This window comes from Branchiostoma floridae, chromosome 12 (genome assembly GCF_000003815.2).
Source record: "Branchiostoma floridae strain S238N-H82 chromosome 12, Bfl_VNyyK, whole genome shotgun sequence".
Taxonomy (NCBI): Eukaryota; Metazoa; Chordata; class Leptocardii; order Amphioxiformes; family Branchiostomatidae; genus Branchiostoma; species Branchiostoma floridae.
The window spans coordinates 10212205-10235534 of NC_049990.1; the positions used below are offsets into that span (position 1 = coordinate 10212205).

Consider the following 23330-nt stretch of genomic DNA (forward strand, 5'->3'; position numbering starts at 1 on the left):
TTTACAAAGCGTATTCAGGGATATGAAGTCGATAGCTCTGCTTGTAGAGTTGGTCCTATGTGTTTCTTACCCAATGCATAGCAAAGTTCAATAGGGGATGACACGCAGGCTTTCCGAGGTCCAAAATGGTGTTAGCTATTGGGAAAAACTGACAGCCACAGTACAATGTCCGCTGTTAGAGTTGGTCTAATATCTAAATATCTATCAAAAGTTACTAGTAGTTAGAGTTAACGTGCCAAACAGCTGGGCTACATCTTTGGTGACATTTTAGTCGTGCAGGACTCAAAAGGTGAAAATGCGATCAATTTGATACATTTCTTACCAAAAAATACGTAAAAAATGATACCATGGAATTTGAGAAAAATCCTTTTAAATATCTTAACACAAACTATACTCCAACCCAATGCATGTTCGGTGATTTGTATGATATGAAAAAAACACCAACAAAACTTAAAAGCTCGTTGGCATGATGGCATCCAAGCAACCAGGCCCATGGTCCCCGCATATCAGCCTGGGCATCATAAATCATGAATTACCAAAGCACAGACAAATTAAAATACGTTTTTGTCTAGTCTGTATAACACAAACACTGCTATATGGGGCTGTAACTGAGGATGTTGGGCGGACTGCTATAAGCTAGATTTAATCAGGCTAATTTTTCTTGATTCCAGCCCCAAAAAGGGTTACTCGTAGTCTCGTCTGGTTTGGACTGAGACGTCAGAAAAGAGCATGGGCGTGGACGGATGGTACACCGCTGATCTACACTAACTGGGCTCCTGGTGAGCCTGGCAAGAACTTCGTGGGAAAGGCTGCAAATTGTGGCAATGTGTACTCCAAGGTAATACATACCTCTCCAACATTCCTTTTGATTCATTTTGTAAACCTTCATAGGACAGACTAGCATTAATGTTATTGTTATTGTTATTATTCTTTACGTCTAAGCACATTACTGATTGAGTTATAACACTCTGTATAGAGAAATTGAACTTTTCAGCTACCAGGGTTGAAGCCAGCCAGAAATCATTTCCATCCCCTAATTTTGAATCCTATCAAGCTCCGAAGGCACAAGACGTCGAGCCAAAGGCACAACGTTCATTAAGGGGTCTGGGGACATGCTCCTGTGAAGATTTTGAAATCTAGACCCCCTGAAACGCTATTTCCTACATTTTGAGGTGTAGATTTTCTGGTAGACTAAGGTGTTATTCTGTTTTGATGAAAAATTACACAAGGGAGAGTTTTTTTTATATTTTCACAGACTTGTTAACATATAGATTTTTGTCTATCACAGAGGACGGAATGGGCAAAAAATTGTTTCCGTCCCCAGCTTCAAAATCCCGTCAAAGGACGGGCACTGGCTACAACCCTGCATTAAACATAGAATGATAATTGATGGTACAGCAGAATTAGTTTTCATTGCTTTCAACATGTGGAATGTAGAATAGCTCTGGTTTAACTTTTGCATGTTTGCTTAAAATGTCTAGACAATATACACAATGAATCAGTTGTATGAAAGCCACTGTGAAGAGAAATGTTACCTGTGTAAAGTTTTCTTTGTGTGGTATTTTCAACAGAGCGGCAAGTCTTGGATTTCAGGTGGAAGAGGGAAGAAAGGCCAGTGGAATGACCATGACTGCACCAACGGACATGCCTACGTTTGCAAGAAAGAGCGATAGAAAATTCTATTACTCTTACCAAAGGATACATTTTTGGCAAAAGAAGTACTGTTATAGCACATTGGTACGCGAGGTGCTTACTTTGATGCTCCAGTGTCTTGGGACACAGGATCCTATGTAGCAACCATTCGTAACATCATCTTTTTGTACACTCTGTATATTGCACTGTAACGAGAAAAAAAATCAAGTAAATTGTGCTTTGTATTGAGAAGTACCTAACCAAGAAAAAGTTGTAGTAGACAAGTCCAATAATAGCTCAGATTAAAGATGACTAAATTTTGATGACTTGAACTTCCTCCACACTATAAAGCAGAGTAAAGCTGGTAATACATGATCAGTTGCTCTTGATGTTTCCTTATGAAATAACATTAGACTTGTATACATTGCCATGCAAGTTTTAATTGCGACCAGTGAAATGATGACAGCAGGAGTACATGGTGTATCAGTGGACACTTAAGAATTGTGCAATGAGAAATTCCTATTACATTTCTGTAGAAGTTGTTTTGAATTTGCTTGAGGCAAAATGTGAAATGTAGAACCAGTAATTCAAATCAAGAAAATTTGATAAAAGTTCTTTGAAATTTGTGCAAGTTGATTGTCAGTTGGCTGAGAAGATAGAGAAAGACAACAGACTGAGTATGTATAGGGCCAAGAAATGTATTTAATGTTACATGTGGGTACAATAGTAACTAAAAAAGTTGCCTGCAAAGAAAAATACTACTTGATTACTGTCATTTACACAAGACTTTTTATCAATACTGCATCGTGGTCAATACCACAGAAAAGTTGTCACGTTTTCTGTACAGCACCTACATAATGAATAAAGAGTTGTTGGGACTCACCATGGCCAGTTTTGTATATACATGTACCTAATTTAAAAACAGCTTCTGTAAAGAGACAAAACACCTGAAAAAATATTGTCATATGTCTTCTACATGTATAATTTCAGGTTGAACCTGATACTCTGAGACATCTTTTTCCAGAAATACAACAGAAATATGGTGTAATAGTTCGTTGATGGAAACTTCCTTCAAGCTTACCAGAGGCCTAAAAATGTCTTAATACAGCCAATTAATCAACTGTCAATCAAAACTAGTTCCACAAAACTCTCTTCACACCATTTTTTATCTTTCTGCACTACTACTGAGACAACTTTATTCATGACTTTACATTTGCCATACCCAATGCTATGAATAGTGACAACTGATACAAAAATAAACAGAGCACCATATACAATGTTTTCTGCATTAGAAAAGCCCAACTTTTAAGCTGATGTTAGGCAAGAAATGACTTAAAGTCACATCACCTATAGTATGATACTAGTCTGAAAACCATCCTTCGTAGTGCCCACTGGCTCAATCCTTTAATTAACTTGCTATCTGTGGTTAGCAAAGAAAAAGGATTGAGCCAACGGTCACTGTCACTACAGAGGATGGTACTCAGGCTACTATGGTACAGAGAAAATGATTGTAATAATATCTGATGCCAAAACTGTATATTCAACACACAGCCATTATGTTTCTTGTGTGCTAACAGAATCTAACACTGTATCACATGATTCAACCTCCTCCTGCTCTGAACCAGAACCTGATGAAGACTTATCTCTGCTGTCCTCCTCATCTTCAGCTCTCTTTCTTCTCTTCTTCTTCTTTTTCTTACGATGTCTCCTGTGTGAGTGGGACCGTTTGTGTTTGTGGTGTGAGGACGCGTGAGGAGACCTGAAATGGGACAAACACAAGAAACTAAATCTGTGAATAATAACATCAGGTTGGAAAATGACTGGATAAGAAGGATTTATGTAAACTCAAAGTTAATGAAACATTTAATAAGCAGATTGAAACTGGCTGGTCATTGTGTTAGACACGCTGAAATTCCTGCACACCATCTTGTACTCTGGGAGCATACTACTACTAAAAGGAAAAAGAGGTAGGGGAAGACCCAGGGTGACCTACTTAGACAACCTACGTATTGACACAAGTCTGCATGATACTAAAGAGCTACAAAGGGCCATGGGGACCAAGTGAATTGGAGGAAGATATCAGGATTGGTTCTAGCAGGAGATCGACCTAAGTAAGTTAGTAAGTTAATAAGAATCAATAAAAGATTTGATTAAGTTGATTCAAGATTTCTGCCATTTATTTTTCTGAATTATCGCCTCCCCCCCTCCCCCAAGCAAAAAGACCCCTGGCCCTGGTCTGTGACAATGCTACCATCAACTACAGATCTTTAGTCACTATATAAATTAGCACTCATTTGTAAACCTATGATATGAATAGCTTTAATTGGTTACCTTGACTTTGACCTGCTCCTTGACCTTGACCACTGCTTCACAGAAGGTGACTTTGACTTCCTTGGAGATCTTGTCAACACCACTTCCTCTTGTTGCCCTGTTACAGTGTCCTTACCATCATCAGGATTCAGACAACTACCTGTTGATGTTTCCATCTCCTTTTGTCCATCTACCGTTTCTTCATTGCGTGTATGATCATCAGTATTGCTGCTTTCTTGACCAGAATCGGAGTCTTCATTCTTTACATCCTTGTGCTCTTTTTCATTTTCAGTTCTACTACTTTGTCCTATGCTTGAGCCTCTGTTGGTCCTACTAACTCTATCTTGTTCCCTTCTACTGCTTCTTTCTCTTGACCTACTCCTTGACCTCTTCCTCCGTCTTGACCGACTTTTTGACCTTGACCTAACCCTTGACCTGCGTCTTGACCTCTCCCTAGACCTACTCCGAGATTCTCTCCTCAGACTCCTCTGACTCCTGTGAGAAGGACTGTGACTCCGTCGTTCTGATGACTGTCTCCAGGACCTGGCGCTAACAGAACCACGTCGTTCACTAAACTCCCGCCAACTCCGCCGGCTGTCCTGTTGACCTCTACCCAAGTGGTGGTCCTCGTCTGCATCTCGGAACTCCCGCCCAGGGTTGGGGAAGACGTGCAGGAAGTTGCAGTGCTTTCCCTTTGGGCATCTCTTCCGAGAAAACAGACCTACAGAGATGTATAGTGCCAATTAGCCCAACAATATAGCTGAAACGTGTGCAATGAAATAGTCATATTTTTATACGAAACATTGCTATATCAAGATCTTTTACATTTTCAAAAGACCAATCATTCAGCAGATCAAAGCATTAGACTCACCACAAATAGCAGACTTCCAGCTTGTGACAGGTGTCATCTCACAGGTGAGCTGTTTACCTGCATAGAAGCGGCCGTGGAACTTCCTTATAGCTTCCAAGCAGTCCTCCTCCCTAAGACACAAGAAAAGACATGAGAAAAGAAATTGTTTTTCTTGCACATGTACATGAGATAAACATTGCTATGCTAAAAGAATAATCCTGGGGGCTTAATTTTACAGGGAAATGGAAGGTATAGTCAAGATATTTTTAAACTTAAAAGAAGGAACAATCCTACATCCTTGTCTCTGAGCTGTAATGTTAAAGGCTCACCTCTCATACTGAACGTAGACGTTCCCTCGTAAGTGTGGCTCATGGTTGCAGCAGACCTGTAAAAAAAAAACAGCTTCATATTGTTGGAGGGATGAACTAGTACTTATCTCAGCTTGTACAATGGAAAGAGCAAAATGCACCAGAATTTGGTAAACAATTACCTGCAAAAAGGTTTGAAGGCCAAAAATAAGTAAATGTTGCCCTGACCTTGAACTGTACCACTCTCCCCAGCGTTCTGAACTCTGGCAGTGTGTCGTTGTAGAACTCTATAAAGTCCTTGTACAGTTCGTCCTCACCATACTCCAGATACATGGTCTCATCAAAGTCATCTCTCTGGGTCTGGTCCAGGGCAAAGGTCGCAAACATTCCTAGTAAAGGTCAATGTTCAAAGGTTAGTAGCTCACCAATGTTTATTTGAATAAATGCCTCCATCCAAAGAAGCTGGAAGCTTCTGTCTAGAAACTAAGAAAGAATTTATTTATGTCGTGTTAGATATGGTATTTTGAACTTGTACGTACCAGCAATAAGGAGAGTTGTGGAGGAGTCGGGTCTTGTGTGCTTTCTGGAGCACCTAAGAAAACAGAAGAAAAGATCAAGTCATTTTTTAAAGCATTTTGTGCGTTGAGCTCTGATGTGTATATGTACTTGACAACTTGTCAGCGATCACTTTTTATTTACATCTGGAGTATTCAATGAGTAGTAGGCAAAACAATGTTACCGGGTAGCACATTAGATTCCCATACCTGTCACCAAATCTACAGGCACCAGTTTTCTTGAAGAAGGGGCAGTCCTCTGCTGCCCTGCCAGATGGTGCAGGCACCTCGCCACCTGCGCTGTAGTCAGCCGGAGCCATTGGGTTGTGCCACTCCTCCTTCTTCTGAGGGAAAAATTCATTTTACAAAGAAGAAGCACAAAAAAAATTCTCACAGGATCTGGAACTGCTAGCAGCAAACTGGGATGACCCAATTTTCTGTTTCTGAAACAGTTGCAAATATGAAACATAACAACACCATTCGCTTTAGACATACAAAACACACAATATTTTCAGTTTTGTTGACAAGATTCAAAGCTGGACACAAAATCAATTACCTTAGTTCCTGATGTACTTGAAGAGTCTAACATCTTGTTCAACTTGTCCTGGTAGGATACAGATGCATCAAGGGTGAGCACACATTATCACGCTGGAAACAAGGTTAAGTCCAATGCAATGGGATAACAATGCAAGTCATAATCCTACAACTAAGATAATATCACACTAAACATGCTGCTTTTTTTCAGTGTCAAAAAAATCATCAAGGCCGCAAAAGTTGGTACAAAGACAACTGCTTTTGTAAGAATAATATATCTTTAAAAGTGTGTAGCAAAATGTATTGTAAGTAATATGTCAAACTCAAAGGTGGAGGCCCTTGAGACATTAAAGAAGATATGTCTGGACATTCTTATGCAAATCGAGACAATGGTTTATACATTAGGGGGCCTTTGCCTCTGACATATTGTCCACAATGCATTTTGCTGCATATATTTATTTAGCATTGTGAACCTCTTCATTGCCTGTTCATCGATACAGTGATGACTGAAAATGGAATGCATAAAAGATACAGCCCACTGCAAGGGTTGCCCAAGTTCTGAATGCACAGTTCTTGGCTGAACCTTGCATCCAATCCAAGCTTCAAAGATCTGGTGGATGTTTGTTAAGGTTCATGGAAATATCTCTTCTATCTTTGCAATATCTTAGACTGAAAGTGACTATGTTTGCACACTAATCTTCTGCAATGGCTGGCAAACACTCAGTTAACTACTGTGTTCTTGAGGCACTTTGATTTTCTAACACAAATAACATACAAACTTGTCACATAAATTGTATGCACATGAATAGACGGTTTTTCTTTAACTTTACTTGGACAGTATTGCCAATCCCCATGCAAACATGTTGTTGGACAAAATTTGTCCAATTACTGCTATGCTTACCAAAAGACTTTAACATAACATCACTTTGCTTTACAGAAGAAAAGATACAAGGTAGATGTTGCTCTCCAGAACTGCCCATTAGAAGCGGTCATGAGGAAATCTGCTCTCAATATGTATGACTTCAGTTAAGGAATGGTGTTTAAAAGACTCTTAATACATTTACTAAATTATAAGTGTAAAGCCCCTTATAAGAATGATGAATAAGACACCCTTACATACCGGTATGCAACCTAAGCAATAGCAGACCATAATAGAGTGAGTGAGTGGATGGTACTTATTTTGAAGATTATGTAAGGTTAACAGTCTTCAAGCCAACCAATGTGCTTGCACTATATGACATAAAATGCACATTGGTTAGCTTGAAGATAAACTATGGTTTCAAACTATGATCCTGTTTTGGTTATCCCAAGATATGCAGGAAAAACATGGATATCAATCTGGAGCACAGTGCTGTCACCTCTTGTTCCTTCTTCTGTTGCTCCTTCCTTTCTTTTGCCTCCTTCTCCTGTCTCTGTTGTTCTTCCCATTCTTCCCTTATCAACCTCTGCAGTGCACAAAATGACATGTAGGGGAGACATGTACATGTATAAGATTAAACAGGTAATGCTAGCTCAAGGTACCGCTGTTTAAGCAAGAACTAATTGCCTATACAGGACTAAATAAAAGCCTAGGGAATTTTATACTTTCTTGTACACAACAAGATCTTTTTAGCTGCCAATGTATTAGTAGTCTGTGCTAATCTCACCACTAACTGGCAGTTAAGAATAAGTTGGTTTTAGACAAGAAAACTTCAATAACATATAATCTACCAAACTGATGAAACTACAAATGTATTTACAAATGTGACACAAACAGGAACAGAGTTTTCTCATTGCGTTATGTCCTTCATGAGTTCACAACATCCCCGAAAATATGTACCTCCTGCTCTTCCAGTTCCCTCTTCTTCATCTCCTCTCTCTCCCTCCTGACTCTGAACTCCTCCTGGGCTCGAGCCTCCCTTTCCAACCATAACTGATGCTGTCTCTCCCTGGGAAGAATTAAGGGAGAAACCAACTATTTCTGCCATTCACATTCAAATTTGCAAATTAGAAATGTCATTTAAATGTCAATGAAATTATAAATCAGCCATCCATTTAACTTGCAGTCTGAAATGAGAAATTTCAGACAAACCTGAAATTCTATACATTAAAAAATCCCAACCAAAGATATAGTCTTTTCAATCTAAGATTCAGATATTTCAAAACATTCACATATTGTCTCTACTTGGTGATAAAACTGGCAAGAGTATTTAGCAGCAGAAGTGTCTTGATGATGTACCTCTCCGCTTCATCTTCTTGTCTGTTCCTCTCTCCATCACTCACTTCTTCCTTTTCTGGTGCTTCATTTGTTCCTGGTTCTGTATGTACAAATATGCTTTTTTTTAGTTTAAAGGTTGGAATACCAACATTAACATAATGTATAACAATGGTAAATTAGTATGTGTAATACATGTGCTAATAACTAAAAGCTTAATATATAGCTTGAAGGTTCATCTATGTTGGTAGAAATCATTCTGGAGCAATGTTGAATTGTATTATAAATTTCCACAAATTTGTGTTGGCAATTACACTTCAACTACAGAACTTAAGCTTATAATATTCTAATCTCAAGTACACAGATTCCAGACAAAAGATTCCATACCAGCTTGCAACTCTTCCTCTCTTGCTCTTGCTTCTTCCTGGCGTTTCTTTCGTCTTTTCTCTTTCCTCCATAAGGCTTTCTTCTGCTTGTGGCTGTTGTTAATTATTATTTATGAATAAGAACAGGCATTCAAATGTTAACCTTAGCACAAGTTTACAGGCTAAAAAAAAATGTTGCTGTTTTCCTTTTTTTACGTCAGACATATTTTTAATCAAATTAACGTGAAACTGAAAACAAAGTGACCTTGAACCATTTTAACTCAACTTAACGCAATGAACTGAATTACTGATGAGCTGTTGCAAGGCTACGCAGGTCACGGGTTCCTCACTGGGCTTCCAGTGACGAAAATATGTTCAAAATGGCGTCATCACTGGACGCCCAGTGACGAAGAAAGTTTGTAACTGGTTTCCCAGTGATGACTTGCTTTGTTCCAGTGATGAAGCTCTCTCGGCACTGGAATTCCAGTGATGAACCTTGACTCGTCACTCGGTTTCCAGTGATGAACTCCGCTCGTCACTCGAGACCCAGTGATGAACTCCGCTCGTCACTCGGGGCCCAGTGATGAACGTCATTCATCACTGGACACCGAGTGTGGAACCATCGAGGTCACCGGTTCCTCACTGGGTTTTCCAGTGATGGGTGACTCTTCGGCACTAGACACCGAGTGATGAAATTATTTCGGCACTGGGCTTCCAGTGACCACGTTCTAATAGCACTAGAACGTTCCAGTGCTGAGTTCGATATGCAACAAAAACACCCTATTCACATGTCGCCATAGCCGTGTTACTGTTAGATTTGGTCCGGGAGTGTACTGGGGACTTGCAGAGGCGACGTTAGTATAACTTTAAGTGCTAACTTTGAAATCCCCTCTACTGAAACGATGATTCCTTTTTCTTCAGTAAACTGTATATTTGTCGTCACTGGTTTACCAGCTGAAGTTTCCTCATCACTGGAAAACTAGTGACGATAAATATCCCCCACTGGTAAGCCAGTGACGACGCGACTTCATCACTGGAAACCTAAACCGAGTGATGAGAAATTTACCCGTGACCTCGGTAGTTTTGCTGAGCTGTTCTTCCAAAGCTGTATCCATAACCAGTAGGGTTCATAATTATGGCAAATAATTTTGCCACAAAACATACACTCTTTCATGCATATCCCTCACCTGCCCCCCTCCCCAATATGTTTGCCTTGCATATTTTGTGAAAAGCTGCACGCTAACTAAGCAACAAAGGCGCATTTCCCGAACTCAAAGCTATTATGGAGCTACAGAATACGATAGTTTCTCCAAAGTTACCTGAGTTTTTGTTGTTTTTGCCCGTTTTCTCCACCAGGTGAATCCTGCGCCATGCTTACAGACACCTGATGTGTACTACGTCATCATCTCCTGCGTACACGAACCTTGATGACGTTTTACACAAATTACGCAATAGAATCCCCGGTTGAAAACAAAGTGGTCAAAACATCGCGATCGTCGATGTCCAGTTTGACCATTTATACTGTATTTTGCAGGCAAAACATATAGCCTGAATGAGCTCTAAGTGTATAAAGGTAAGTAAAATCTCCAGCACTGAATGCAATATATGGCAGTTACAGTCGTGTTGTGTTTTTAAAACAACAAAGGATGTTTTCACTGTGGATTTTTTGTTGTGTCACAGCCAAAAATATAACGATTTAGTAACTCAGCCATATGCATTCATAAGTGATGCCTTTCTATATTGAAAGCAGTGTCTTCCTGAAATTTGCGTTTAGACGTTCGATACGTGTGTCTGAATGTCATGTGATTTTGGGGACCATAAAAAAACTTTGCCCCCCTCCCCCTTAACCTGATCCACACCCTATGTTTTCTTTGTTTGAATTCCCTTTATACAATTATGATAGACAGGTTCATATCTAGTGGAGACATACTATTTTTGTGACTTACTTTTGTGACAAATTTGCTAAGGAACTTACAGTGTTTTATATGTCAATTGTATCAATAAATGTCGCCATGAAAGCTTGAATACATTTTTTTATTAAATTGTGACAACATAGTTTTGAACATGTTGTAATGAAAATTTTCCACGCAATCCAACATACTGATATCATACCGCCAAATCTCTACTACTCACAGTGGTAGAGGTCAACCGTAAAATCTATTTTAATAGTTTCCTGAAATTAGCTTTAATATTTGTATCAATATTGTAATTATGGCAATTATTTCAATCTTATGCATATTATGAACTGAGTTTTGGTTGGTTAATGGATTTTGACTGCATAGTCCATATGTGCTGTTTTATTGTTATTGTTAGCATTTCTAATAATTCAATTAGTTATTACTCATACATTACAATTTGTTGGTATCAGCCTCTAAGATTCTAGTCTGTGAAGCTATAAAAAAATAGATGCACAAGATAGAGCAACCTATTAAAAAAAAAATTGTATCAACCTAATTGTGAAGATGGTATCATCTCAAACTACCCAAGATCCAGAACTTGGACTTAAAGCCATCTGTCTTAAGTGGTACAGTATCAATACTAATCTTGTCATGGGATTTCTGCACAGCTATTCATTCATAAACGCATGGTGATTTAGAAAATGTACAACATTCAGGTCCTAGTGTCCTGAAATGGTGCTACAGACACTTCAAATATTAACTGTCTGTCCATTACCTTATTCAGCATGAAGTATTACTTCAAGTCATCAAAGCATTCCTTTCAAGCTAAATAGAATCATACACTGTTCCTACCAGCTATGCACATATAATTATGATTAATGTGTGGGTTGGGGGCATATCAGGCTACTGCTATATTTTCCCATTATTTGAGGCTTTGAGCCTTGTTTAGATGACCTTTGTCCTGGTAGTGTCCCCAAAATTGGGATAGTCACCCAAGAAGGACACCAGATATACAGGACAAGAGGAGAGAAACGGTAGGGATTGATGCATTGCAATCACAGATTGGACCTTTTTTCTCTGTATACGTATTACAGTAGGTGAGTAGGAAAGGATAAAGTATCTAGAATGTGGTCAAAATAAGTCCTAATGGTAAGTACCTTCCAGCTTTGTAAGTCCAACTTTGACTATAGTATATATGTTTATGTATGCCAATGTAAACTAAATGATACATGGCAGGGTTCTCACCAGGATTTTTCACAGTGTAGGGGGCATCTTTACATGGTGAACGCATGTGGCAAATATTGAAATAGTGCAGGCATGAGCACTTAACTATGTTTTTAGTGGCATCCTCCCTTTGATAATTTTTAATGAAATAAAAGCCAACATTGACTTAACCTTTGTTACAAAACAACAGAAAACCCCCATATACTGGTTGAAATACAACTTGCAGGGGCTTAATCACAGCATAGGGGATACAAGTCGCATAAAATGATTTGATTAGCGTTAGCCGTTTGCTAGTAAGGAATATTAAATTGTGTACATGTAATAAATCTTTGACAACCCTTATTTAATGAGAAAGACATAAGAAATTCTTTTGCAGTTCTCTTAGTTCAAAAGTTTTCAACATTTCATCTATATCACAAGGGACCATCCTTTATTTTCCAGAAATGATATGCTGTACAGGCACCTGTACAGACCTGTAGAGACCGATGCAGCCATTACGCCCGGAGCGTGCGGCGGGGCCTGTGGTACAGCGCAGACCCTCGCCCGGCGGGTCCCCGATACACTTCCCCAGGGAACCGCCGCAGATCGGCGAGGGACGTCTTCCAGTCTTCGTGTTCCCCACAGCCTTGACCTTCTACGCTGACGACCAGAGCACACACAAGCAGGTCCTGACCCTGTATAACCCCTATGAATTCCCTCTCAGGTTCAAACGTGAGTAGATCACCCACAAATAATGTCTTTTGAAAGTCATTGGTTAGTAACGTCACAACCAGGTATACATTTATTTACGTTTGAGTGACTGCCTTTCATCTTCCTCGGTAATTAGTACAACCTGTCATTATTGCTCTGAGGAAGTTGACAGATCACCAAAATGTAGCTCTTGTATATACACGTATATGTAGCTGTGACTAAAGAACCTTAGTTGTGTATATCATATCCAAAAGGTTAATTGACTAAATCAACAGTAACTGTAATTTCATGATTTGTGTACCACAGAAAATATTACACTGAAAAACAACTTTATTTGCAACTTATCACCTGCACCATATGCACAGACATGTCTCCTTAATTCATTCTAATAAATATTTAGGACAAAGATGTTACCAAAACCTCTGTCAAAGTGGTATAGCTTACTCCATGGGATTTTCTTGCTGGGGATTTGCAAGTTGAAAGGGATCTCCCATTTAAATGAAATCTGCAGATCAAACGAAAAAGCTACAAGAAAGCCTAATATATAGTTTGATATCTTTTTCCATAGGCCAAGTTCAACGGCCCACAGAATGGAATACATGTACATGTGATACTGTTTGTTGTTATTGGAATAGCTGTGTATTAAAGTTATTTTCTGCTCTGCTGTGTTCTCCAGTTCTCTGTACAGCCCCAAAGAAGTATGTAGTGGTGGACTCAGAGGGGACCATCAGACCACACTGCTGTGTAGACATGTGAGTTGGTATAAATTATTGATTCTCAACTAATGTCTCCACCCTACCTTCATTATCAATGTTCCCTATTGAAGTACAAAATGTAATCAGCTATTACTACTGAGACAATCTTTCCATTGTTGGTAACAATTGTGAGCATGCACAAATAAATGTATGAGGGGACCAGAAGTATACTTGTCATTGTAGTTGGCGGTAACATTTGCTATTACAGTAGAAACAGCTTGATTGCACCTCCATTTGTCACCATATTTCATGCAATTATCCGGGCAGTGCTTTGTTTGCAACAAAGCAAATTTAACCAGCTGCACCACACCACCACAGGATTTGGGGATTCTGTGCCATTAACAGAAGTGCGCTGTAACCCGTTGAGCAATCAACTAGCTTCTACTGTATTTGCACAAATGAATCGTTGTTTTGGTTGTTTTCACAAATCTGTTTTGTCCCCCCCTCCAGAGTTGTGAGACATGCGGACATTGCGCCCAGTCAGCAGGGCATCCGGGACAAGTTTCGCCTCAACGTCTACGAGCACGGGCAGAAGCGTCTGATTGGTCAGAAGGACATCATGGCGCTTCTCCTGGCCACAGCAGGCAGGGAGGAGGACGAGAGCAAGACGGACGAGGAGCGAATGGTGGCCGCTCTCCGCCGTCAGGAGTCCGACAGTCCCGGGCGGAGAAGCCAACATGGTGAGTTTGTCTACAGACTACAGGTATAGTCTGGAGGACGCTGAAAGAATACACCATCAGCATGTGGCTGTCGGCAAACAAGCCCCCTGTATTGAAGTCTGGACTTTCTCTTAATAGATAAATTGTGACTTAGCCTATGTGTTGAATGACTGAGCAGTATTCTGTATTGTATTGTACATATGTGCTGTAGTCTTCATTGCCGTTAGTTGCTTTGCGTAGATTCATAGTCTGTATAGACTGACTAACTGTCAGAGAGATACAGGTATAGTTGAGGAGTAAAGGAATCTAGCAGTGCAACTTTAGAAATAAAAATATCTGCTCTTCAAAAAGATGGTCTCGTTGTTGGGGTTGTTGACTTAGAATCTAAAGGTACTGGGATCAAACCCCCTAGCAGACTCCAGTGTTGTGCCCTCAGGCAAGACATTTTACACTTATTTCCTCGTTCAACTCAGGCCTAGCTGTGGATAGGGATGTCCTCTCAAATAGTACGTTTGAGGGCAAGTGCACCTTGAGCACTAACAGATCCTGCCCCCTATTGAAAAGAGTGCAGTCCTTCCTGGTTTGAGTGGATCAAAACTTACTGTCTACTATGCAGCTGGTACTTCTGTACAAAATTGATGTGTTAAGTAGAGTGGACTCATTCCTCAAGCTACCGAATCTTCTGCTTTGCAGTCGTCACTCAGTAAGACATCTGGAGCCTCAAAGTTCCCATTTAGAACTTTAATTCAGCCTACTAGTAGTATCATCCAATTACTAAAGTGTACTATATTGATGAATACTACAAGGGATTTACTAGTTCTGCAAAACAACAACAAAATACACAAACAGCAATGTGTCTCAACGTAGTTTACATTGTATTTAGTAGTAATTGTTTATCCCTGTACCAAATATGATGAGGATTTTGATGTTTATCCCTTCTCTTGCAGTGAGAAGCCGCCCATCCCACCCTGGTTTTGTGATAATTGCCATTGCGACCTGTTGTATACTGGTGCTGACCATGCCAACCCACCTCCTGGACAAGGGCTCCCGCCTGCCTGACTACCTGCACCTCACTCTCAATCAGAAACTTGTAGCAGCTTACATACTAGGTAACTTTCTGCACCCAAGTTTCTTCATGTGCACTTGTAGCTTAACTTAACTTAAAGTTCATCTATATTGGTAGAAGACATTCTTGGACAGTTGAAATGTAATTTCCAACACAAAAATTGGATTTACCCATTCAGCTGAACAGCTCCAGTCTTTGTCAAGGAATGTCCAGTCTTTGTCACTGCTTCTGTGACATAACCTTATGTAGATGGGACATGTGGCTCAGTGAGCAGTGGATCATCAGTTGCAAAAAGTCTATGGCACCCACTGTCTCTGTTAATGGATTGTTATAAGTCTCTGATATAGATGGCTTCTTTAGTCACAAAAGCAGTGGATTGTTCATTCCAAGACTGGAGCTGTTCAGTAAAAAATTTGGTTAAGTCCAATTTTCGTGTTCGAAATTACAGTTAAACTTTTCCAGAATGTACTAACTTTTGTAGCTGTTGACATCTTAGGAAGGTAGTGTATTTTACGCCTACAGACTTTCGTGGTATGGGTTGACGTAGGGCAAATGTTTGGAAATTAACCAAACTACAATAACTTTGACATATCAAATTGACTTGGAAATTCAAATGTTACGTCAAGGTGCTAACTCTGCTTCTTCCTTTCTTCCAGGACTGGTTACCATGGTGATTCTGAGGTCATGACCCACAGCTTCTCCAGGACCTTCCACATCATGAACACATGACAGCAGTTCAACAATGTTCAGAGTTTCCTTCCCATACAAATGACTCCATTCACCATATTTTGTACTTACTCTTTTGTTTTCTCCAAGAGATTGGACCTACTGACTTCTGATCTGCGACCTGTTTTAATTGGAAGGGCCAGTTGTATTGAAGAAGGCCTTAGTGGAGGTTAAGATTTGTCCAGTCAACATTTCTTGTCTCATAAAGAATGTTTAATTTTGACCATGTTATCTGCCAACAGAGATAAGTTTTCTTTTGTTTTCTCCCTGGTGGCCTAAATGTAATGCCATCCAGTCAAGGGTCTATGGGCAATCTTATTGGTAACAACAAACATACATGTTCATCTAGTATCACAGAATTTATTGTGTCATCCTTACTGGTGCTGACTCCACTGACAAAACTCTAGCTGTACCTGATGTATTTATATACTGTGAGCCTATAACTTATCTTCTATGCCTCTCTCTTTAACTATTTTGGCCTATATAATGTAATAAACTATGCCATAGTCATAGGATAAGCCACAAGTATAGATAGCACGTATCCAGTGTGTTCGTTAAACATTCTGGTGTGAGATGGAGAGTGAATAGTAATTTAGGCATCATATAAGATTTGTACTGCATTTCATTGCCTTGCAATTTTTATATCATTTTCCAATTTCTATATCCCTACGCCTTACTGTTAAGATATGGGCAGTATGAAAATGATTTGAGGGTGCACTGTTTGCATGCTATATATGATGGGTATTTTATATGTTGGAATTGATGATGGAAGTTTTCAGTTGTAGATACTGGATGTATTTAATCCTTTTCAGCCACAAAGTTGCCAAGAAGCTTTAAGAATTTGCCACTGATTCCAGTGTGTATAACTTACATACTCTTCAGTATGTATCAAGAAGTGATGATATTGTATGCTTTACCAGTTGTAATAAAGAGAATCTCAAAGTTCATTGACATTGTTGGCCAGTAATTATCATCCATTTACATGCTATTGAGCTTGATACAAAAGTAGCAACCACCTTTGTAAAGAAATGGCCTAGAATGGGTAATGTTAAACATTTGCAGAAAAACACTTTATATCATTTCAGTTGTATGTACTTAATTAAGAATAATTAACAACTTTTTTTTTTAGTAAAAATACTTTTGGTTGTTACAATGTGTCCTGTTGGTTCAATTGTTACCAGAATGTATGTAATCATAGAAATCAAATCTTTCTTATAGCTCGGGCATTAGATTTAGGTTGTCATCCCTAAATTTTACTCAGTAAGGCCTTACCAAAAAGTTGAATACTTTGGAACAGACCCGTACTTTGCACCAATGACGGTCACCATATTAGAGTCATGTGACATTACATATGTAAGACACCCGCTGATTGGCTGGATAAAGTTGATTAGGTCATAATCTTTGTGAAAAGAAACAACTTAGTTCGATGTAAGAGGACGCCGACGAAGTCTATTTACACAAAACACGTTGTTTTCTGTTGCGTAAGACGACCATAGGTAGATTTGTAAAGGCCTAAAGTTTACTAAACAATCTAAAAGGCGACAACTCCATACAACCCCGAAACAATACCTTAAGATAATATCATATGAGATACGAATGATATATGATACGTGTGGGGTGCTGCATGATTATGTACACGTCATAAAAACTTGTTCAGAATTCTAACGGGTTAAATAACCCTTTTGGAACAAAAATAAGCGACCTTGTGCGTGTTGAATTCGTTCCCTTTTTGGTGAAGTCTGCATGTAGACATGTCATTGTGTTCTTCCGGTCTTCTGTGGTACCTGCCGGACCATGGCATGACAGGCACGAGTTCAGGCTAAGCACGGATCCGTTTCCAGGTACTAGTTTGGTCAGGGTTCTGCTAGTTTAGACGCCATTTTCATCATAATTCTTTCGTTTACTTAATACCGCGCCTTCTAGACTTTGGTGAGTCACTTCACGCTCTCAGCTCCTTGCTTGTGTGTACACAGGCTTGCTTAGGTACTTACCCCTGGCTCTACTACTTTGCATGAAGGTGTGGGGCCAAGAAAGGAATCAGGTGTCACTGCTCCTGTGTAACCTGCAAGGCAGCCATGTTTTCCGAAACGTTCAGACTTGCGATATCAAGTCTGAAGACGATTCTCTGAGAAGTTTCTTTTGTTGACGCGTTAGTGGATGTGTTTTCTACTGTGAGTCGACAACTGCGGTAAGTATAGGGACGCATGTGTCTCTTAGGGTCTGGATCAGGTTGTCTGTGAGTTCGACACTACCTGACATCTTAGGAGTCGGACACTACAGTCAGTGGACAGAGTATCAAACGTCCTGCGTGTCAGAAGAACAACTTTCCTACAATCAAGTCGGAAGGACATTCCACCCTTATTGGTACGTACAATGTCACTATATCTCTGTACTTTTGGACAACTGTTTTCGTCTTTCAAGTCCCCGTTTCTTGTAGTGTTGATGTATAAGGAAAATTTATTTCTATATGTATGCCAAAAGCTGGACTAGCGCTGTCAACATATAAGAAGTCGTGGCCATGTGAAGTACCTGTTTAAAGGTTATGCAAAGATCGTACGACGTAGGATGTATGTAATCAACCTTTACGAATACGGAAAGGTTGTGGAAAGGTAAAATCTTAGTTTAAGTGGCTTTTAATAGTAGTCAAATATTTCCCTGCCTTTGAGACTTATTTCCGTTGTTCGGAAAGTTTGCTTGAATAATAATTAGTTTTCTTGCTGTCCTGTGCAGTCGTTGACAAAGCAACTCACGCCATCTGTCGTTAAATAATAAACTTTCGAGATATGTTCCTTAACTACCTACCATCTTGTATCATGACGAGGACCAAGAAAATGTCACAAATAAAAGTGTAGCTCTTGTCTTGTGCGCTATGTAGGCACAGATTGAAAGAGACAGCAGTTGTTAGAATATTCGGTACTTTGCATGGTCTGTATGTTGAGGATATGCCTGACCTATTTAGATTGTTTGCAAAGCCAGTAGAGATCAGTGAGCCGTACAGGTCGACATGGGTCGTCTGTGGTATAGTAAGGATTCAGTAAGTTGCAGTCCTCGTTTATGGCACTGTCACATGCGTCGCGCCATAAAAGCGGTAACTATTCTTGGCATGATAGTCGTGCACGTGCCGTACAAATCAGTTTTTTTTATCAGTGAAAAGGTAGTATTACATCCTTGTCGGTGGTTAGTTCTGTCACAGCCTAAAATGATGAAAATCCTACGACATCATCATTGTACGACGACCTACGGATAATCATGGTGGTCCTCTTAGCTACTAAGTGTCCATCCATAGTTGTTCATGAACATGAGCTCTAAGAATCATTCTTTTAATTTTATCAGCAGTTTTGATTGAGATTCAGAATACTTCACATCTTTTTTCGTTTAAGGTATATCATATATATGGCTATTCGATGCCGCCAACGGGCGTCGGAACTATGTGCACCTGTGGTGTCAAAAGTTTTTTTTCTTCAGGATAGAAACACTCTAGATCTGTACCACAAGTTTCTACAGTCTGAGTTTTCAAACCACTGATCACAAATACATGTGTTGTTGCGGCGTCTCTGACCAGAACAGACATTGCCTTCTTGCGGATTCTGTACGAACTGCCTCAGCTAGTCAGGAAAGTTTCAGATATGTTTTGAAAATATCACTTTATGAAAAAGGAGGTTGACATTACCTCAATTCACGATCACGATACGAATTATACGGAATACTTTGTCCTTTGTCAAAGTTCTACGATCGAATTTCAAGTTAAGAAAACTCTGGAGTGGAAAGCTACCCGAGAACGAGTTCAGGGGTCATCAGGCGACTCATACAAGTCACAAAACTAGAAAGACCGGCTTTAGTGAGGCATATCAGACCGGCCGATCCTTTAACAGGGGAAACTGTCAACAATAAACGTTTCATCGCGTAAAACAATTCAATAAAGGGTATCAAAACTATCAAATCTAGTTCGAATACTGAGAAACATTGCTTTTACGTCTTTATTTTGGTGCAAGATGAATATTTCGCTTATGATAGTAAAAGTTGTGAACGGAATACTTGGCACGTTCTTCCCTGGGGCTAAGTTGTCGTCACGTTTTGCCCCCATACGTCCCGAGAGCTAAAGGTTAGGTTGCAATTGTATTTCGTTTAAATATTGCAGTACTTTGTTTTTTGTTTTAGCGTCAGGGCTTCCTCCGGGATTAACTTAAGACGAAGGACCTCGGGCAACCGTCAGTCGAGTGCCTTATCTTCACAACAACTTTACCTGAAGGAATCTAAACCTGCGTACCTGCACGGATGTTAATCTGTATATCAACAGAAGCCATCTTGAACAACGACTCTACAAAACAGACTGATTCGCCTATCCGTGTGTCATAGCTGAGAAAAGGGCGGCATGATTCGGGCGGGACTTTTTGTGGGGGTTGTGGTGTGTTTGCTGGTGAGTTGTTCACACGGACAGAGTTTACCGACGGTGTGGGAAGAACAGAACAGAGACCAGTACCCCAGCCCCCGGGATGACTTCGCAGCCTGCGGCCGGAGTAATTACTCATGGGTCTGTGATCCCAACAGACAGTTCACAACAGAACAAGGTAAGCCTTTTCAGTATGAAAAAAACCTACATTTCCATAATTAAAAAACAGTATTTCAATGTAACGTTTGTCCTGGACATGCTATGGTCTTAACGTTATGGTAACAGATAGCTTTTGACGTCAGGACACACAAATCGGTTTTGCCCCCTAACATTTTAGTTTGGAGCTGCAATGGCGTTTTTGCTAAAATTTATCCGTACAGGATTATGTAAATGTAAGTACATTTGCATAGAATATGCTGTCTTAAACATGAAGTATATAACTGAACTCTAGTTATGTGTAGAATTGTGCTGGTACAAAAAAGCCTTCCATATATCTCGATACCACGTGATCTTCTGTTCTATCCAGTTGAGGAGTTGAACGACCTTCTGGATGAGATCCACAAGTCCCAATGCCCGTGTGGAATCCGCTGTCCTCAAACATCCACGGCAGACAACGGCTTTATCGTCATACTCGCCATAGTCGAGAGTTACATCTAGTAAGTATATTGCATCGAATTTGCTAATCGTTATAAAATTTAGTTATACAGTCTTTTGATAAAAACAAATAGATGGTTCATTACTCGTCTATGATGGGGTAGATTCAATATTCATTGTCATCGTTGTGCAACGAAGTTCGAATTCTTACATATTCTTGTTTTTCCTCTTATTAGTCCTGATGAAGTCTTATGTATGGTAGCACTAACTGCTTGTAAGAAATCCATTTTCTTCTCCTTGTGTCCGAGTATCAGTCATAAAGTCGTCTGTATCATACTAAATGGTTTAGTAAACGTCTGTAAGAAATCTTCTGCTCCCATCTGTTGTAAAGTATCTATGCACTCGTATATAGTGCATATTTGTAAGAAATGTTTTGTTTTTCCTTCCCTTGTTTGCACGTTTCAGCCATGGAGGTGAAGAGCCGTTTGCTCGGTGGTTCCGTGAGAACAAACAGACGGACGCCAGCTGTGGGGAGGAAACCATCATCTTCTACGACTTCTCCATCAAACGGGTAAGTTTAACGGTTACGTGATTGTTACCAGATTATCGACCTTTATCAGCCTACCCCTGATCTTGGTTTCGAAGCATGTTATTTATTTCATTTCATTTTATAGATGTAGCTAAAGTCACTCATTGTTGTATCGTCAGAAAAGTAGCCTAAACTTTTAAAGCTAATTTTGAATTGAAATTAACTGAAAAGTTAATCCCCAAGATTTTCAACCACCACATAAGGAATTCCATATTGATTTCACTATCACATTGAAGAAACGTAATGAAATTAACGATTTACAAGATATATCTATAATTCAAAAATCACGATCGTAGAATGTTCAGAACACCTCATTTCAAAACTGATAGTTTCACTGCAGTGCCGTAGAAAGTGCTGGTGTGCCCATCTAAACTAATAGTTTCTTCCTTTTACCAACCCCTACCAACTGCAAATATCATGAAGATTCATCCTCGATTTCTCGAGTTATGCTTCTCACAAACACGCACTCAAACGCGCAGACAAACACACGTGCCCGACAACATAACCTTCTTCTCGAAGGTGATAAAAGATGTTCCGTTACACCCCAGATGACGGTCTCCACGGGCCTGCGCGCCTTCCAGACGTTGACGGACGACATCACGGAGACCATCCGGGCTCCACACGATTCCAACTTGAAGAGTCAGGAAAGGGACGAAAACTTCGAAGGCTTGAAGGGCTTCCTCACTGTTGCAAACACAGTAAGTGTTGAGAAAGAACGTAAGGACATTACTATGTAGGCTGAAGTTTAGGGGACAAACATTTAGACCATTATTTCACACTGACAGCAGTGTGAGTATTACGTAGTGGTGGCATGTAGGGTGGAAGGGGTATAATGGGATACCTGGAGCATTGGAAGTCTGGTTTGACTCGATTCCAATGGTGTTATACAAATGTAGTTGAGAACAAATATCAACTTGTAAATACAAACGTTAGCGTTAATTCTACAAGATACATACAAAACAAGGAGAATTCCTATTTCTGAAGTTTGCAAGACTAAGTTGCGTCTTTATCCCGCAGGTGTTCCGAGGGACCTATGTCCCTCCTGGCCTCAAGGTCTGGGCACACCTGTTGATCGCCGCCTTAGCGTCTCTCGGCTTCATCTTTCTGGCCTCCATGCTGTTCTGTTGGTGCACCAGCTGTAAGACGTTCTGGGGCGAGTCTCCAGCGCCCGTGCTGACGGAGATACAGGCGGAGGAGGACCTCGGGAATTCCGCCGGAAAGGTTCCGTTCTACCACATCATGCCCAGCGGCATAAAGGTAATTTCCAAGCAGATGTATGACCTCTTCGTTTAAACAATTTGCTGTCCCCTCTGAAATACAAAAACAGTCAAGCAAACAACAACAACAACAGCAACAAACAAAAAAAACTTAACGCATCATCAGCAACATTCACAAAAGGCACTTAGAAACCAAGTCAGAGTCATAGATCTACTTACAAATAAGGTTAGCGCCCATATCATGCCTTTACTCTTTCTCTCCCTCTGCTCTGTACTTTGGGAGTACTTCATGGCTACGGTTTTGCCAGAGCGGGTGAAGTCTGCCGTCTCTGATTGCCCCTTTTGCTTTTCTCCTGTAGGGAGACGATGGAGACAACCTCATTGACCCAGACATGTCGGGAGAGAGCTCGCCCGGTCCCGAGGTGCCAGCGGACGACTTCGCCATGATGTCTAAAGTAGGAGCGGGGAGAAGAGGCCGCCGTGTCTGAGCTACTGTGTGTCTTTTTGAAACATGATTGAAGCGCGCAGTTGTAGATTTGGAAAGAGAACACTATTTTGCAACGATGAGCTGAGATATATAAACTTTATCATGACAGAGGTGTATTTTAGTACATGTATTAATGTAACTATTTTGTATCGACTATTAGATTATCATAGGGCTGTTTCCTTCGCTTTCTGCTCCGAAAATAAGAAAGTCTGAGTGGGTCATCGATTCACCAGTTCCTTGTCTCAAGTCTTTCTCACTTCTCGGAAGGGATTGCTTCGGAGTCAGCCA

General features: G+C 40.1%; 3 protein-coding genes and 1 long non-coding RNA gene across 5 annotated transcripts; 3 read left to right on the forward strand and 1 right to left on the reverse strand.

Moving 5' to 3' along the window:
* The first annotated feature begins 42 nt into the window (after positions 1-42).
* On the forward strand, positions 43-2515 carry LOC118427333. Its single transcript, XR_004832501.1, has 2 exons — positions 43-838; positions 1572-2515. It is a non-coding gene; the product is annotated as an uncharacterized LOC118427333 (long non-coding RNA).
* LOC118427330 (U2 small nuclear ribonucleoprotein auxiliary factor 35 kDa subunit-related protein 2-like) lies at positions 2317-10179 on the reverse strand. 2 transcript variants are annotated; one of them, XM_035837067.1, is made up of 13 exons: positions 10067-10179; positions 8770-8861; positions 8407-8485; positions 8008-8116; positions 7547-7633; positions 6211-6258; positions 5865-5995; positions 5640-5692; positions 5329-5489; positions 5122-5177; positions 4814-4923; positions 3964-4663; positions 2317-3391 (listed from the first exon to the last, which is right to left on the reverse strand). In XM_035837067.1, exons 1-13 carry the CDS (start codon positions 10117-10119, stop codon positions 3187-3189), a joined length of 1884 nt encoding a protein of 627 aa, XP_035692960.1. In that variant the 5' UTR covers positions 10120-10179; the 3' UTR covers positions 2317-3186. The 2 variants fall into 2 exon arrangements, with proteins under 2 accessions (XP_035692960.1, XP_035692959.1); XM_035837066.1 differs by having other exon boundaries at positions 5865-5998.
* LOC118427332 (motile sperm domain-containing protein 1-like) lies at positions 10161-16712 on the forward strand. The gene is made up of 6 exons (XM_035837068.1): positions 10161-10320; positions 12311-12580; positions 13236-13311; positions 13765-13994; positions 14921-15082; positions 15696-16712. Exons 2-6 carry the CDS (start codon positions 12355-12357, stop codon positions 15725-15727), a joined length of 726 nt encoding a protein of 241 aa, XP_035692961.1. The 5' UTR covers positions 10161-10320; positions 12311-12354; the 3' UTR covers positions 15728-16712.
* Positions 16713-19886: 3174 nt separating this feature from the next.
* Positions 19887-23196, forward strand: LOC118427465. Its single transcript, XM_035837280.1, has 6 exons — positions 19887-20333; positions 20682-20811; positions 21215-21320; positions 21887-22036; positions 22356-22595; positions 22915-23196. The coding sequence occupies exons 1-6, from the start codon at positions 20138-20140 to the stop codon at positions 23041-23043; spliced, it is 951 nt and encodes a 316-aa protein (XP_035693173.1). The 5' UTR covers positions 19887-20137; the 3' UTR covers positions 23044-23196.
* The last annotated feature ends 134 nt before the right edge of the window (positions 23197-23330 follow it).

Excerpts from the sequence above, each read along its gene's own strand:
- LOC118427465 (XM_035837280.1), top strand. The coding sequence starts at position 20,138 with ATGATTCGGGCGGGACTTTTTGTGGGGGTTGTGGTGTGTTTGCTGGTG. Across the intron at positions 20,812-21,214 it reads ATAGTCGAGAGTTACATCTA|CCATGGAGGTGAAGAGCCGT; the intron begins GTAAGTATATTG and ends TGCACGTTTCAG. Across the intron at positions 22,037-22,355 it reads TCCTCACTGTTGCAAACACA|GTGTTCCGAGGGACCTATGT; the intron begins GTAAGTGTTGAG and ends TTTATCCCGCAG.
- LOC118427332 (XM_035837068.1), top strand. The coding sequence starts at position 12,355 with ATGCAGCCATTACGCCCGGAGCGTGCGGCGGGGCCTGTGGTACAGCGC. Across the intron at positions 13,312-13,764 it reads CCACACTGCTGTGTAGACAT|AGTTGTGAGACATGCGGACA; the intron begins GTGAGTTGGTAT and ends CCCCCCCTCCAG. Across the intron at positions 15,083-15,695 it reads TGTAGCAGCTTACATACTAG|GACTGGTTACCATGGTGATT; the intron begins GTAACTTTCTGC and ends CCTTTCTTCCAG.
- LOC118427330 (XM_035837066.1), bottom strand. The coding sequence starts at position 10,119 with ATGGCGCAGGATTCACCTGGTGGAGAAAACGGGCAAAAACAACAAAAA. Across the intron at positions 5,490-5,639 it reads CACAACTCTCCTTATTGCTG|GAATGTTTGCGACCTTTGCC; the intron begins GTACGTACAAGT and ends GACCTTTACTAG. Across the intron at positions 4,664-4,813 it reads CTGGAAGTCTGCTATTTGTG|GTCTGTTTTCTCGGAAGAGA; the intron begins GTGAGTCTAATG and ends ACATCTCTGTAG.